Source organism: Lupinus angustifolius, chromosome LG09, assembly GCF_001865875.1.
Source record: "Lupinus angustifolius cultivar Tanjil chromosome LG09, LupAngTanjil_v1.0, whole genome shotgun sequence".
NCBI lineage: Eukaryota > Viridiplantae > Streptophyta > Magnoliopsida > Fabales > Fabaceae > Lupinus > Lupinus angustifolius.
This window is the reverse complement of record NC_032017.1, coordinates 3,186,101-3,201,228: the sequence shown is the minus strand read 5'-3', so window position 1 is coordinate 3,201,228 and position 15,128 is coordinate 3,186,101. Positions and strand designations below refer to the sequence as shown.

The following is a 15,128-nucleotide window of genomic DNA, read 5'->3' as shown; positions in this document are numbered from 1 at the left end:
ATAATTAAATTCATTTGTTGTGCAAAGGAGAATAAAATTGAAGATTTTAGTAAGATAGGGACACATAAACATAACACTAACCCGTAGATATACTTTAAGGGATAGTCAAACTGCAAATGAAGAGATGAGATGACAAAAGCGAGATAAGATGAGAAGATAAATAAATTCATAACAACAAACAAACAAATACAATATTGTAACTTGTAACTAAATGTGTGTATATACATAAATGAAGATCGGGTACATAACATAGTTATTGAGAGTTTGGTAATTGTTAAGGATGAAATCCTTGTAAATCACACACTAAGGAAGATGATTATTGAAAGAATAAATCTACAAAATAATGAAATCAATCGTACCATATATACAATATAAATAAATCAAAGAAAAAAATAAGAATACATATACATAATAAACAAAAAATCAATTAAAATATCTAGAAATAAGAACATTTCTAAAAATAAGAACAAATCTAAAAATAAGAACATATCTAAAAGTAAACAAATGAATGAAAAAATCAATAAAATGCACTTTAAACAACATATTTTTACAAAAGAAGAACAAATCTACAATGATGAAGATTGAGTAACAGGGATACAAAAGTCATCATATTAAGTTAATGAATGAAAAAATCAATAAAATGCACTTTAAACAACATATTTTTACAAAAGAAGAACAAATCTACAATGATGAAGATTTAGTATCGGGATACAGTACCCATCATATTAATTTTAACGAAATGAAGATTGACGAATGAAACATTTGGTTGTAGACATGTGAGAGAAGAAGAGAGAAATATGAAATGAAAGGAGGAGAATAATATGGAGCTATGAAATGATAATGGTGGAGAAGTAATTCACATGTGAAAATGGATTCAATCCATTTATTGTGAGATGTAATTTCTTCATATAATAAAAAACAAATGAACTCATTAATCATTAGAATTAAATTGTACAATGAACAAAAAGGGAAGATTGACATGTTTTGGAGGGAAAGTTTTGATTGAGAGATTGACACATGTCATGAGAATCTTTAGTTTTGATGAGAGGTTGACACATGTCATAAAGACTTGAGAGATTGACACATGTCATGAGTGAGTTTTTTTATTATATAGGTAATAGATATATATGAAGCTTTTTTGTTATATAGGTAATAGATAGATGGTAGGAAATTTTGTGACTAAAAATAGAATCTAATATTTCCTTTTTTATTTAATTTATAATTTGCTACTTTATTTCTCAAATAATTTTTTAATAAAATTCAATTTTATCCTTTTATTATAAGTCATAACGATATTAGATAAATATGTTTAATAAAATAATGTTATTCTCACACTAATAGTATTTTGTGCTAGTGATAAGTGTTAGATATTCCAATAAAGGTTTTATTTTTCCACTATAAACTAGCAAGTTACCCGTGCATTTGCACGGGACGATATTTTTTGCCGCATGATTAAGAACACATATTACATGTGCATTTATGATTAAGAATATGTATGTTGCTCGTGCATTCGCATGGTTAAAATCATATATGTTACCAGTGCATTCATATTGTTAAAAATTATTAATTATATATAAAATCATACGGTCAAACCATACGGTTTAACTGTTTAAAGATAAACTTAATATAGGTCATCTACTAGTTTAATATCTTGCTCGACTTTCTCAACATTGTTTTTTACACATACATAACATGATATAGTTAGTAGTATCCTGTTAATCAAAAAATCATCAATAAATTTATAATTTCATTCATTATTATTTGATTATAAAATAAGATTAGTATAAAAATAAATATTATTTAACTCTAAAATAGCTACAAACAATATGTTATGATTCATATTATTATTATTATTTTAATATTACTATAGTAACATTATATTTTAATATTGTTATAATAACATTATATTTTAATATTGCATAGGTAATCATATTCCTTTTATTTTTAAATAAATCACATGTCATGAGGGCTTGAGAGATTGACACATGTCATGAGGGAGTTCTTGAGAGATTGACACATGTTATTGAGAGATTGACACATGTCATGAGAGACCTTTAGTTTTGATGAGAGGTTGACACATGTCATTAGGGCTTGAGAGATTGACACATGTCATGCATGAGTTTTTTTTATTATATAGGTAATAAATTCCATTTTTCTCCTTTCTGCCTTTTCTTTAACTCTCTTACTATTTGCATTTCCCTTCAAAACTCTAAATTATTTCTTCAATTCTTTGTTCTTCCATAAACAACAATACAAACTACTTAGTTCTTATTCAAATATTATTCACAATTGTTTGGATTAATATTAGCATCTAAATAAAATATGAATTCATAGTGAACTTGTAAAGATTGAAATTATGATTTATTTTTGGGGATTAATGGGTTAAAATCAGTAAAACATTCATATAAAATTAACCTAAAAGACTAAATTGAAAATTTCTAAAACCCTAAGAAGTAAAAAATCCTTTAAAAAGTAAATGAGTAAAATAAAAATTTAAAATAAGGCAAAACATGAAAATACAATTAAACTTATAATTTAATACTTATAACTACTTTGTTATCATCTAATTTTGTGAAGGTTATTTTTTATATAACGAAAAATTAGAATAAAAAAGAGATAAAAAATAAATATGAATGGAAATATTGTAATTATTGTGATTTTATAAAGTCAACAAGTTATTTTTTACCACATTACAGGTATACATTAATTTCATTATTTTTTAAAGTCCTTAAAGGTTTTTTATACAACTAGGAATACTATAGTAATTTCCATTGTTTTATAAGGTTATTGTGACAATGTTGCCTTATTAAGGGAACTTTGGTAATTTACATGGAGAAATAAAAGTATTTTAGTAATTTCATAAAGAATGACATTTTTTTTTTCTGTATCCAAAGATATCTCTCACTCAATAGTAAAGAACTAATTTCTTTTGGTGCATGATTGTCCTTCTAACAAGTATCGCTCCAAGGAAAATTTTAAAAGAATGACATTTTTTTATAATTATTTTAAGAGTGTAATATTTTTACATTGACAATGTAAAGATTTATACACAGTCAGTGCATCATATCTTTTATTTGGATTTTTTTAAAAAGTCAATGATTATTAAAAATAAATGGTGAATGATACAATAACAGTGTAAAAAACTTTTACATTGAGAGTATATACATATTTTTCTCTTATTTTAATGAACAAATGGTACACAAGTTAATATCACACCACACTTCTCCCATAATTTTTTCCATTTTTGTGTGCATCTAATCATAACATCACAATTTTCAATGCATTACTTCTTATTACAGATAGGCATCGACCACATCGAGTAGGATAATGCTTGTTTCTTACATGTCATAAGTCATAAGTGTTGATCGAGTTAATTTTTGAATATGAATTCAGTCATATATTGGAAAGCTAACATGAACTTGAATGCCCATCAGACTAACTCTAGAATGAGAATTTAACCTTAAACTCTATTAAATATAATACATTACTCATTTTAGATAAAAAAATTGTAGTATTACATATTATTTTGGATACATAATTTGACACAGAAATAATATCTATGCAGATATTTTATGGATCGTTTGCACATATATAAGTCAAAATTTTAGAAAAAAATAATATATGAAATGATGTATATATTGTGATAATAAATTATTTACACAAGAGTATTTTAAATAATTAGCAAGAACAATTGAAAAATATGAATAAAAATATAAAATTTAGATTGTTAGAACCAAACCCATTATGTACTTTAGACCAAAGAAATGTCAATACATTATACACAATTTAACAAATACGTATAAACATAAATCGTGATTAAGCATGGCATGGGATATAATAATTGTCTCTTACTAGGGCTTAAATATCGATTAGGTCAAAATTTTGAATTCAAATCTAGACAGATGAAATCCGACCATATATAGGTTTAATTACTATATGGGCAAATCAAGTGATGAAGTAAAATAAGTTCATGCTCACTCGTAACCTATGTCCCCTTTTCGTACCATCAAGTATATCATCCTCTCTATTTTCACACTCACGCCTCATCTTTGTGGAACAATTATAATGCTAACATCCCAGTTTTGGTGTAACCATTATGGTCTTGTCTCCTCTTCATAGATGTCACTATCTCCTTTATATTTATTATTCATTTATTTATCTAATAGCTATTAATAATATATAAATATAATTATATACAACTTAATCAATTTTATATTGTTTACTTTCCAAAAAGTAATATTTTTTAATTAATAATTGAATAAGTAGAAAAATTAAGTAAATATAGAATGTGGTCTTTTATATATTGTTGGGAATACTTTTTAATAGTTAAAATAATATTTTGAAATATGCAATCTTTGTGAGATTAAATGGGCCATTGTATTTTCACTCCCCTTCTATTTAAGATATGATACATAAGTCATTAGTAATATTTATTCAATCTCTTGAAGGCTGTTCATAGAGAATAATATTTATATTCCCATAATCTTTCTCCTCTATTAAATAATAAAAATAATATATTTTAATAATTAATAATAAATGGTGAATCATAATTAATAAAATAATTTATAACTAGTAGTGACTAGTGAAGGATGAATCATCAAAATAAAAATAATATATTTTTTATAATGAGTATTTAATTTTAATCATGGTAATTAATAAAAATATTTTTTAGTCATGAATAATTAATAAAGAATCTCTAATCAAATAAATAATAATTTTTTAATCTCTTATTTCATTAAGGCTTATAGGCTAGAATAAACTAAAATCTTTTTTTAGGAAAAATGATGGTTGCAATTAGGATTGATACCTCATTTCCTTCAAGTTTAAAGAGAGTAGTAGTTGCTATAGTGCTGCTTCCATCTCTTGAATAGGGGAAGATAATTCACAGTGAATATTGCTTTTTTCTCTGTATCATAATTTTAAAAATAATAATTTAATGAAATCACTTTATAACAAATCACATCATCCTTAATTATAAAGGAATGATTATGACGAGTTAGTTCTTTTCCTTAAATCGTTCTTTGAACGATTATGATGTTCCATTTATATTCTCCAAATTATTAAAACATATTAAACTCATCAAACATTTTTCTATCACATAACTTAGTGATCTTGTCATACATAAAAAAACATTTTTTATCCTTTTATATATAATTAAATAATTAAAAATAAATAATTAAATAATTACTTGATTAGGCTTGACGAAGAAATGTTATTTTATAATTGAGAGAAACTACTAATGTGTGCCTTCTCAAAACTCACATTTATTATGTATATTACATATTAAATTTGTTGTATTTTGACTTAGCGTTTAAATTTTGTGTACGGATAGTGTAAAGTTTTTTACACTGTCAGACAACTATCCATCACTAATTTGTACTACTTTTATTTCAGAGACAACGATGATTAATAAGTCGATGATGCATGATTTATTGACAGTGTAAAAAACACTTACATTATCGATGTATACCTTTTAAATCTTTTAACTTATGGATAATGTGTCTACTAGATTCAACATATAGATAATATTGAACTCGCATTTATTAGATTTTTAGTTTTCAGAAATGTTTTTTTTATAGAAAATGGTTAAGTATGAGACATATAATTTATTTTTTAATATGATAATATATAATATTCTCTTCTTTAAACGTATGTTACTTGCAATTGTTTGTGCATCTCTATTAAACCAATTTTTATTTTACTATAAAATTCTCCCATGTGTAAACTCTTACTATTATTAATAATAACTTGTAAAAATAGCTCATTGAGTGATAAGGATTAGCATTAACAATATTGACCACATGAGAGGAAGGGAGAGGCATGTAATGATAATGACCTCAAATTGTAAATAAATTATTTAATATTTGCTAAGACATATCACATATCTTAAATGATGTCTTATTCTCTGTCACAGATCAATCATATTATTACTTTTTTGTTTTGAAAAAATTATTTACGTGGTAATATATAATTGGTTTGGAATAGAGAATGAGATATAATCTCTATCCATATTTGCTATACGTTCTTGAGAAATATGACTAAGAAGATTCTTGAATTTTGAGCACCTTCATTTTATTTAGGATTTAATAAGTATAAATTAATAGTGTAAATAATTTTTTACAATGTCAGCAAATCATATATCATTGATTTAGTAACCACTATTGACTCGCAAATAAAAGTAATAGAAATCATTGATGAATGATTTATTGATAGTGTAAAAACTTTACACTATTAGTGTATAGATTTTAAACTCTTTTATTTAATAAAGAAGTAAACATTTAATTTTATTAGGATTAGGATGGTGTATGACTTTCTTCATAGAGAATGTGGTTATGATTAGGGGTGTCAAAACGGGTCGCCCGACCCGTTTAGCCCGCGCCTGCAAATGCCCACAATAATTTAAGCGGGTCGGGCATGCCCGCAATTGGTTAACGGACAAAAAGTCATGCCCTGCCCGTTTTAAAACGGGCTAATAGGCTAACGGGCGGCCTGCGGGCATTTTCCTGTTTACATTAAAAAAGCAACAATGTGAATGCTAAGTTATCAAATGTCAATTCAAATTTTCTATGCAGTACATTAGACATTAAATCAATATATTTTACATAACCACATTACATAATAATTAACAGTTTCTATAATAATAATTCAAAACATGTCTCTCTAACCAAATTAGATGATAATTCTCTCTAACAAGTCTACAATAATAATTATAAAATAATCAAATAATAGTCTGTAATGCCCGCGGGCAGCCCGCGGAGCCCGTTTAAAATGTCCGCTAATAAAGCGGGCAAACGGGCCGAGCAATATAAGCTAACAGGCAAAAATACCATGTTCTGCCCGCATTTTTTTGCGGGCAATGCGGGCTGGCCCGCGCGCAATGCCCATATTGACACCCCTAGCTACATGTCATCTTAAGTAGCACGTCTCCATTCAATAAGTTCAAACAATAGGTTTATGTGTGAAGATGATGAAAACCAATATATATTTTTGGTATTAATAATGATATTTTCTGATCATATGGATAAGAAAGTAATTCAATTTGAATATACAATTATCTATTTCAATAAATATCACTCTCAAAAATATATTTATAATAATATTAGATCTGATAATAAAACTGAAAATTTAACTCAATTGGAAAATTTATCATAAATAGGGGTGTCAATATGGGCATTGCTGCCAGTCCGTATTGCCTGCAAAAAAATGCGGGCAGGGCATGGTATTTTTGCCTGTTAGCCCATATTGCCCGGCCCGTTTGCCCGCTTTATTAGCGGACATTTTAAACGGGCTCCGCGGGCTGCCTGCGGGCATTACAGACTAGTATTTGATTATTTTATAATTATTATTGTAGACTTGTTAGAGAGAATTATCATCTAATTTGATTAGAGAGACATGTTTTGAATTATTATTATAGAGACTTTTAATTATTATGTAATGTGGTTATGTAAAATATATTGATTTACTGCCTAATGTACTGCATATGAAATTTGAAATGACATTTGATAACTTAACATTCACATTGTTGCTTTTTTAATGTAAACAGAAAAATACCCGCGGGCCGCCCGTTAGCCCGTTTTAAAACGGGCAGGGCATGACTTTTTGTTCGTTAACCAATTGCGGGCATGCCCGACCCGCTTAAATTATTGCGGACATTTGCGGGCGCGGGCTAAACGGGCCGGACGGCCCTTTTTGACACCCCTACATGTAGCTACATTTAACTTTAAAAAAATTAGAATTTTGTATTAGATATTGCCTTTTTAATTAAAAATTATTATTTTTTCCTAACTTTTCACTCTTTGCTAAAAAAAACCACATTTCCTTTCCAATCTTATAGTCATTATTCAAATATTTTCCTTTTAAAATCTTATAATTTCCATTCAAAATCATTGAATTCAAAGTTTCACTAAGTCTTCTACGGTTTTAAAAAACTTTTCACTTCAAAATTTCAAACATTGGAATCATTATTATAACCATCTTTTAAAAATGTCTGAAAATGAAGTTTTAAAATTCACAATATTTTTAGACAAAACATCGATTAAAAATCTCATTCCAATACATCAACTTTAAATGATACCCCATAATAGCTTTCCAAAAAGTGTAAATTATAATTTCCATTCAAAATCATTAAATTCAAAGTTTCACTAAGTTTTAATGTCTTATACATATTTAAAAAGTCAACATTTTAAAAATTCAACCATTGGAATCATTATTGTAAAAATCTTTTAAAAAAGTCTTAAAATAAACTTTTCAAAATCCAAGTATTTTTAGACAAAACATAATTAAAAATCTCATTCTAATGCATTAATTTCAAATGATACCCCATAACAATATTAGACTACAAAAATACATTTGTCAATTTTATCTTTTTAAGGGTGGCAAAATAGTTTAGAGAGAGGTTACCACTAAAGATGGTAAAATGGGTCGACCCATTTTGGTCGTGCTCACAAATGTTCACAAAATTTAAGCGGACGCAAATATGTTTATATTGTCTTAGTGAATAAAATTTTACATTCCATCCATTTTAAAATGAGCTAATGATTATGCGAATAACACACATGCAATGATAAATAAATACAAAATTCATGCAATAAAAAAATATAAATTAAATAAATTATTTGAATAGATTTAAAAAAACTTTGATACTACATATGAAATTTAACAAATCATATTAAATATTTTGAGGCATTATATCACTTCATATAATAATTTATTTAATTCTTTTTCTATTTTCTTTCTCTTATATAATGTTTGGGGCCGCCTGTATTGTCCAATAGAAATATCCCACGATCATGATAAACAAACGAGTAGGATTGCACCAGCAAATAGACTAAAAAAATATATGCTTTGTCTACAAAATGTTGCTCGCTATGCGAATAAGCCCACTAACTTTATCTGTTTTGCCATCTATAGTTTTCATCTAAAAAAAGAGCAACTTAAGGGACATGAGTTGGGTTAGAAAAAATAAATACATAAACTTTATATAAGACATTTTTATCTAACTTGAGAGTATTCCTTTCCCTTAAACAAATTACTCATATTAACCAAGAATATGTTGATTTAGTAATCTAAGCCATATTAGATTAAAAGATCAAAATTCGATTTCTATGAGCAAAATGAGCAACTACGAATCCAAAAAAAAATTAATATTAATAAAAGAGGAGAGGAATACCATTGCTAGCAAACAAAAAAAAAAAAAAAAACATTACTCTCATTGCCCCCTCTCTCGTTAACGTGCCAACCTTCATAGCCTACGTCACCATTTACCATCTCACTGAGCTTTTTCACTCCTCTCTCTCTCTCTCTCTCTCTCTCTCTCTCTCTCTCTGCAAACCAAGCTTTGTTTTTTTTCTGCAATGGGTTGTGTTGGATCTTCACAATCCAAGGATGATGGTGAGCTTCTCTACCCACTCTCTCATCAAAGCTTCTATCTTTGCATTTGATTTTGGTAAACCTTCACAAAATTGATGTTGGTTTGTGTTCAAAATCTGTTATTTCTGGTTTTTTGTTGAAATAGTTTTGATGCTTATAATCATGAAATCACATATGTTAACTAGTCTAATATTTACTGTGAATTAAAGATAAGTGCTTTTTAAGATGAAGAATTTTATTAATTGCATAGGGCAAAGATCAAAATCTCAACTTTACGTCATTATTGTTTTAATATGTTTGATTGTTGCTAGTGATCTGATAAAGTTTTGAACACTACATGGTGCTGAGATTTGATTTATGTTTAAGTGATTTTGCTTGGTCTCTTTTTTATTGTAGTTTTGAAAATTTAATCACCAATGGGGAAAATTGTTAGCTCCTAGGGATTGAATTTAGAAGGGAAATTGGGTCCTAAGGTAGCACCGATACTTAAATACGTTTACCATACCGATATCTGATGTATGGATCGGAGAACCTTTTAGATACTTTTTATCTATTTTTTTGCAATGGTTTTATGATTTTTTCCGGATCAATGCATGAGTGTCGCGCCAAATCTGTTTCTTGTATCTCTATTGGTATCAGTGCTTCTGAACTTCCTTTTGTTTTTTTTTAATTTGTAGTTTTGAAAATTTATTCAGTAATGGAGACAACTGTAGTTAGCTTTTAGTGATTGAATTGAGAATGGAAATTAGTTCCAGTTGATTCCCATGTGAAGTGGGCACTGAAATTGAGTCCAGTTGATCCAAATACTTTAGTAAATTTTGCTTTGGAAACTATTTTATGTTTTATGGTATGCACCCTAGTTCTATCAGGGTTAGTTTGGATCTTTCGTGCCGACTGCACCTAGTGGGATAAAAACTTGGTTGTTATTGTTGTAATTACTCCACTTTTGTGTCCATCTAATTTATCTGAGTAGTTGAGATCCGATAAATGTGTATAAGGGCATAGCTAGAAGAACAATATTTGATGCTTTATTGGTATGCAAAAATATCTTTTAATAAGCATGATTATATGATTATTCATTTTTGTTATTCTGTTTCTAAGATTAAATTGAGAGTTTAATTTCTCCTTATTGGTTATTGTTAGTTCTCACGATCAGATTTCTCATCCTTAACAATCTTCTGAAGTATAGAATTGTCATATTAGTAACTTGTTCCTGGTATAAACATGTACCCCAATATAAAATTGATATTTCAACAGGGGAACTAAAACAGATCCGAAAGCCTAAACCTTGGAAGCATCCTCAGCCGATAACGAAGACTCAACTAATGCAACTGCGTGATGAGTTTTGGGACACAGCTCCTCACTATGGTGGCCGGAAAGGTACTATCACAGTTTGATAATGACTATATTTGGAAGCTTCGAAAGCCTATTTGAAAATTGGATTAGAAAATATTAGTAGTTTAAGTGGAAAAGATTGCTTTGTTTGACTCGGTTCACTTCCCATTCTTTGCTTCATTTCTCTGCTGTCTTTAAATTTAAGATTATTTTTATGATTTAAATTAATTATCTATAACTTCGTGTGTTGCTCAAATCTCTTCTAGCATGTTTATCTTCAAATATGCCTCTATCTTTATAGCCAGGACGTTGTGCAAGAGGGTTGGCAATTTATTGAAGATGTAAAATGAAAATAACCATAAGTTATGACATGTTATCCCAACCGAACTCGTAATTCGATCAGGTCATATTGTAGTCAGAGAATGCATAGGAAACGGATCCTAAGTTAGGAGTTGGTATCTCACTAACAGAAAGAAATTTGTGAATATCCTCTTTAGCAAAGATTTTTTCCAGTGGCTCTAGATAATATGTGCCCTTCGAATTAGAGTCTATTATTGTCTGTTCACAAGATGCCGCCATGAATGCGGCAATGAGTTTGAAGAGTGCTTATCTAACAAAAGAAGTTCGACAAGCTTCAACTTGTAGGGAGTAGATGGCTGGCTGAGGTAGTCTAGATTGAGGTTTCTAAGTTAATAAGTATGCATTGCGGTTTGAAAAAGGGAACATAAACAGCATTTCAGTAATTTCTTTAAGGAATGATTTTAACTCGTAATCTCGTTCTCTCATTTCAAATCATTAGCAAAAAAGGCTTTGTCCATTCTTGAATTATTATAATGTCTCAGATTCAGAATGGTTGTTTCTAATACTCTACTCCTTCATGCAGGATAAGGCTAAGTATCTAGTATCTTACAATGATGATATCCACTATGTTAAGAGTGAAGTTTACAGTTCATCTTGTTCTGACGTTCCTTAGTAATAAGCATGCTAGTAATGAAACATGACCATTAATATGCAAGTGTCTAAAGCTAGTGTTGGAAGGAAGGGAAAATAACTTTACATTTAGGAAAAACTCAAAAAGTTGCTTCTGTAAGAATCATATTTGATTGCTAGTGACATGCATATGTAGGATATCTAACATGGTGTTAAGCACTACCTTGCTTTATATATAGAATACCTAGTAGCCAAGAAATGTGAATGAAAGTATTCAAATTCAATTTCACTCTGATGGTTGATCGACTTGTTTGATCGACTTGTTTGATCGAGTATAGTTGTCAATAGAATCCACAGTGGAATTACCGCTTAGCACCAAGGAAACAATAAAAAAAGATCGGAGTTATTTTTGATTTTATCAATGCAAGGCCAATCATTACGTACAGAATAACTTTGACATTGTTTCTAGTGATAGAAAATTGTTGTCTGATAACGAAATTTCACTTGACTTTGCCACACACACACATAAAGTGACAAGGCTTAGATGATAGTATGTTTACACAAATGCCATTTCCTGATAACATAATATAACTCTTATCCCAAATATGAAGCTTAGATCATATAGGTTTACAAGGTATTCTGTTTTTTTTTTCATTTCAGCCTTAATACATATGTTATGTTTAATTTGTTAACTGAAATGCACTTCCGTTTTTCTGCATGCTAGAGATTTGGGATGCGCTTCGAGCTGCTGTCGAGGCTGATCTATCTTTAGCACAAGCAATTGTGGATAGTGCAGGGGTCATTGTCCAGAGTTCTGATATGACAGTATGCTATGATGAAAGAGGTAATTAGTTCATGTTGCATTCCCTTATGCGCTAAATTCTAAAAGGTTGAAATATGTTTTTGGTCTATACAAATGTTGGTCATTTTGATATGCATCCCTCTTTTTTTTTTTTTACTTTTTTGGTGCTTAGTCCCTTATTTTTTGTTTTGTTTTTAGTCCTATTCTCAAGTTTGGATGTTAGGATCGGTTTGCGAGTTGAGTTTTGGAGGGGAAGAAAGAGAAATGGAAGGCTTGTTGAGAGCCATGAAATATACTGGTAAGATGGCTCCAAAGCCTTCCATTTCTCTTCTATTCCCTCCAAAATTCAACTCGCGAACAGACCCTTAAAAGGCTAACATGACTGACAGAGTTCCATGTCAGAAGTGCCACATTAAAGACACGTGGCTATAGGAACTAAAAAAATCGATAGATTCCCTTTTTATTACTCGAACCCCCTTCTTCCCCAATTCCCAACCTTCTTATGTTGAAACCCTTTCTTCTCCACCACTACCAGCAACCACCACCACCCTTCACCACTACAACCAGCCACCACCGCTACCTACTCAAAACAGAACTACTATTTCATCCTCAAACAAAGGGTGAAAATAGAAAACGAAGAGAGGTGTTGTGTGGTGGTTCTACGGTAGGAAGATGTCACAACAGGTCAACACCATAGCATAGGGAGGTCGTACAACATTAGGGGCAGGTATGGGAGGCGGTGTTTGTAGAGGTGCGCGACGGATCTGAGACAACACATGGAGGAGGAAAACACATGTTAGGTGTTGTACGGTAGTTCTCAGACGGCTTCTTAGTAGTGGCGACTTATTCATGCAAGGGAAGTTGCAAGGTCGTGCTTTTGACAGCTCTGGTTAATCACAGCGGCACCGTTAGAGGGCCGAGTCTTGCTATTTCTTCATTTTTTTGGCTGGTCACTAGTGGTGTATTTGGGATGTGAGATGACTCCTAGTGTTTATGGTTTGGGTGGGGACTTCGTTGATTTTTAGGGAATTGGAACCGACGAGGTCTGGGTTGTAGCCATGGTATCATGAAGATGAATGAAAGGTTGACAGTAGGCATGACAATAAAACCCAAATCCGTCCCATTTTGATGGATAAAACCCACTTTGATTGGATTTGGGGAAAACCTGAACTCGAACCCACTTTACAAAAGCAGGTGCGGAGGTGAGCCGCATGTCATTAATGTGGCACTATTGACATGGAGATTCATCAAAACTTAACATCCAAACTTGACGCCAGAGGACTAAAAAAAAAACAAAACCCGAGAAGAAAATTAGGGACTAAATACCCAAAAATAAAAAGGAGGGACAAATATCAAATTGACCAACATTTGTAGGATCAAACTTAAAACATGTTTTGAAGTTTATATAGTGCAAAAGAAATACAATGAAAGAGGTAACACTAGCTTAGAGTGAGATACTAAAATAAGTGAAACTACATGAACAAATTCTTGGAAAACTAAATATAGTTGATTGGAAACAATGCTAAGAATTTGTACCATGGCCTGCACCATGTGCTCTTTTATTTTAAGGATAGAATAATAGGGGTGGACATCTTCTGGCCGAAGAAGTGTCCCACTCCATGTGTTAATGTTGGTGATTGATCAGAAAAATAATTAATTGATTAAACTTTTAACTTAAAATACATTTTTGCAACTAATTACAAGCAATGACATATAAAATGACCCACTTTTACGGGACAACAAATGTGCTCCCGAATAATAGCATGTTCATTTCTTGTAATATTATATGATTTATATCCATCAATGTTTTCTTGATTTGATTCTTTGTGCAATATTTGTTATGCAGGAGCAAAGTATGAGCTACCCAAGTATGTTTTGAGTGAGCCAACTAACCTGATTCCGGACAATTAATAACATCATTATAAGTTGTAACATTCATGGGAAAGAAATTGTAAATCATGTATATTATTATCTCATTGGTTTGGTAACTTGCATAGGGTGACAACACTTTTTACTTGCGTATGTACTCACCTTTGACATATACCTTTAATGTTTACAATGAAAATCGCACTTTAATCTTATACTAGGTGCGGTCAACTACATGGATCGAACAATATTATAATATTATGTTATAACTTATGTTCTTTGTCAAAACAGTGATATCTAACTATTTCTTAATCATTTTGTCAATTGTTTTTCTTGGCCTCCTTTGGTCTAAAGAATTTAAACTAACATTCAATTGATTTTTACATGAGTTATGGATGATATATTGACAATATAAATCTTTACATTGACAATATATAGATATTACAATCTTTAATTTTATTTTACAAAAATAATATATTAATCGCTACATGTCTAGATTTAAGTGGATGGAACATCAAAAATACTAGAATTGAGGACATCAAAAGTACCAGAATTGAGGAATCATGATTTGTATTTGGCTTGACTATTTAGAAACTATTTCAAATCCAAGGAAGTAACAATTTCTTAATGATTTATTGTAGTTCTCAAAATGTTATCTTTCAAAAATTCTTAAGGCTTAAGCACGTAAGAAGAGTCTAATTTAAAAGACAAGTCTATTACGTGATAGAGCTTCATGATTTAAGTATCACATTGAGTTTGTTATTCTAAACAATGTGAGACTTCTAACATTGCTCCCACCTTTAAGAGTTGACATCCACAACGACTT

The 15,128-nt window shown here is 30.0% G+C and overlaps 2 protein-coding genes across 3 annotated transcripts in view; one reads left to right on the top strand and one right to left on the bottom strand.

Moving 5' to 3' along the window:
- LOC109357273 (protein transport protein Sec61 subunit alpha-like) overlaps positions 1–3,270 on the bottom strand; it is a 10,277-nt gene extending 7,007 nt beyond the window's left edge. The window contains exon 1 of one of the 2 annotated variants that reach the window (XM_019601105.1): positions 3,266–3,270. The gene's annotated coding sequence lies outside the window, so the exon portion shown is untranslated. Of the gene's footprint in view, positions 1–2,249; positions 2,255–3,265 lie in introns of those variants that run through there. The other variant, XM_019601106.1, reaches the window with a different exon arrangement.
- LOC109357105 (ubiquitin domain-containing protein 1-like) lies at positions 9,235–14,517 on the top strand. Its single transcript, XM_019600831.1, has 4 exons — positions 9,235–9,390; positions 10,627–10,749; positions 12,359–12,478; positions 14,283–14,517. The coding sequence occupies exons 1-4, from the start codon at positions 9,354–9,356 to the stop codon at positions 14,345–14,347; spliced, it is 345 nt and encodes a 114-aa protein (XP_019456376.1). The 5' UTR covers positions 9,235–9,353; the 3' UTR covers positions 14,348–14,517.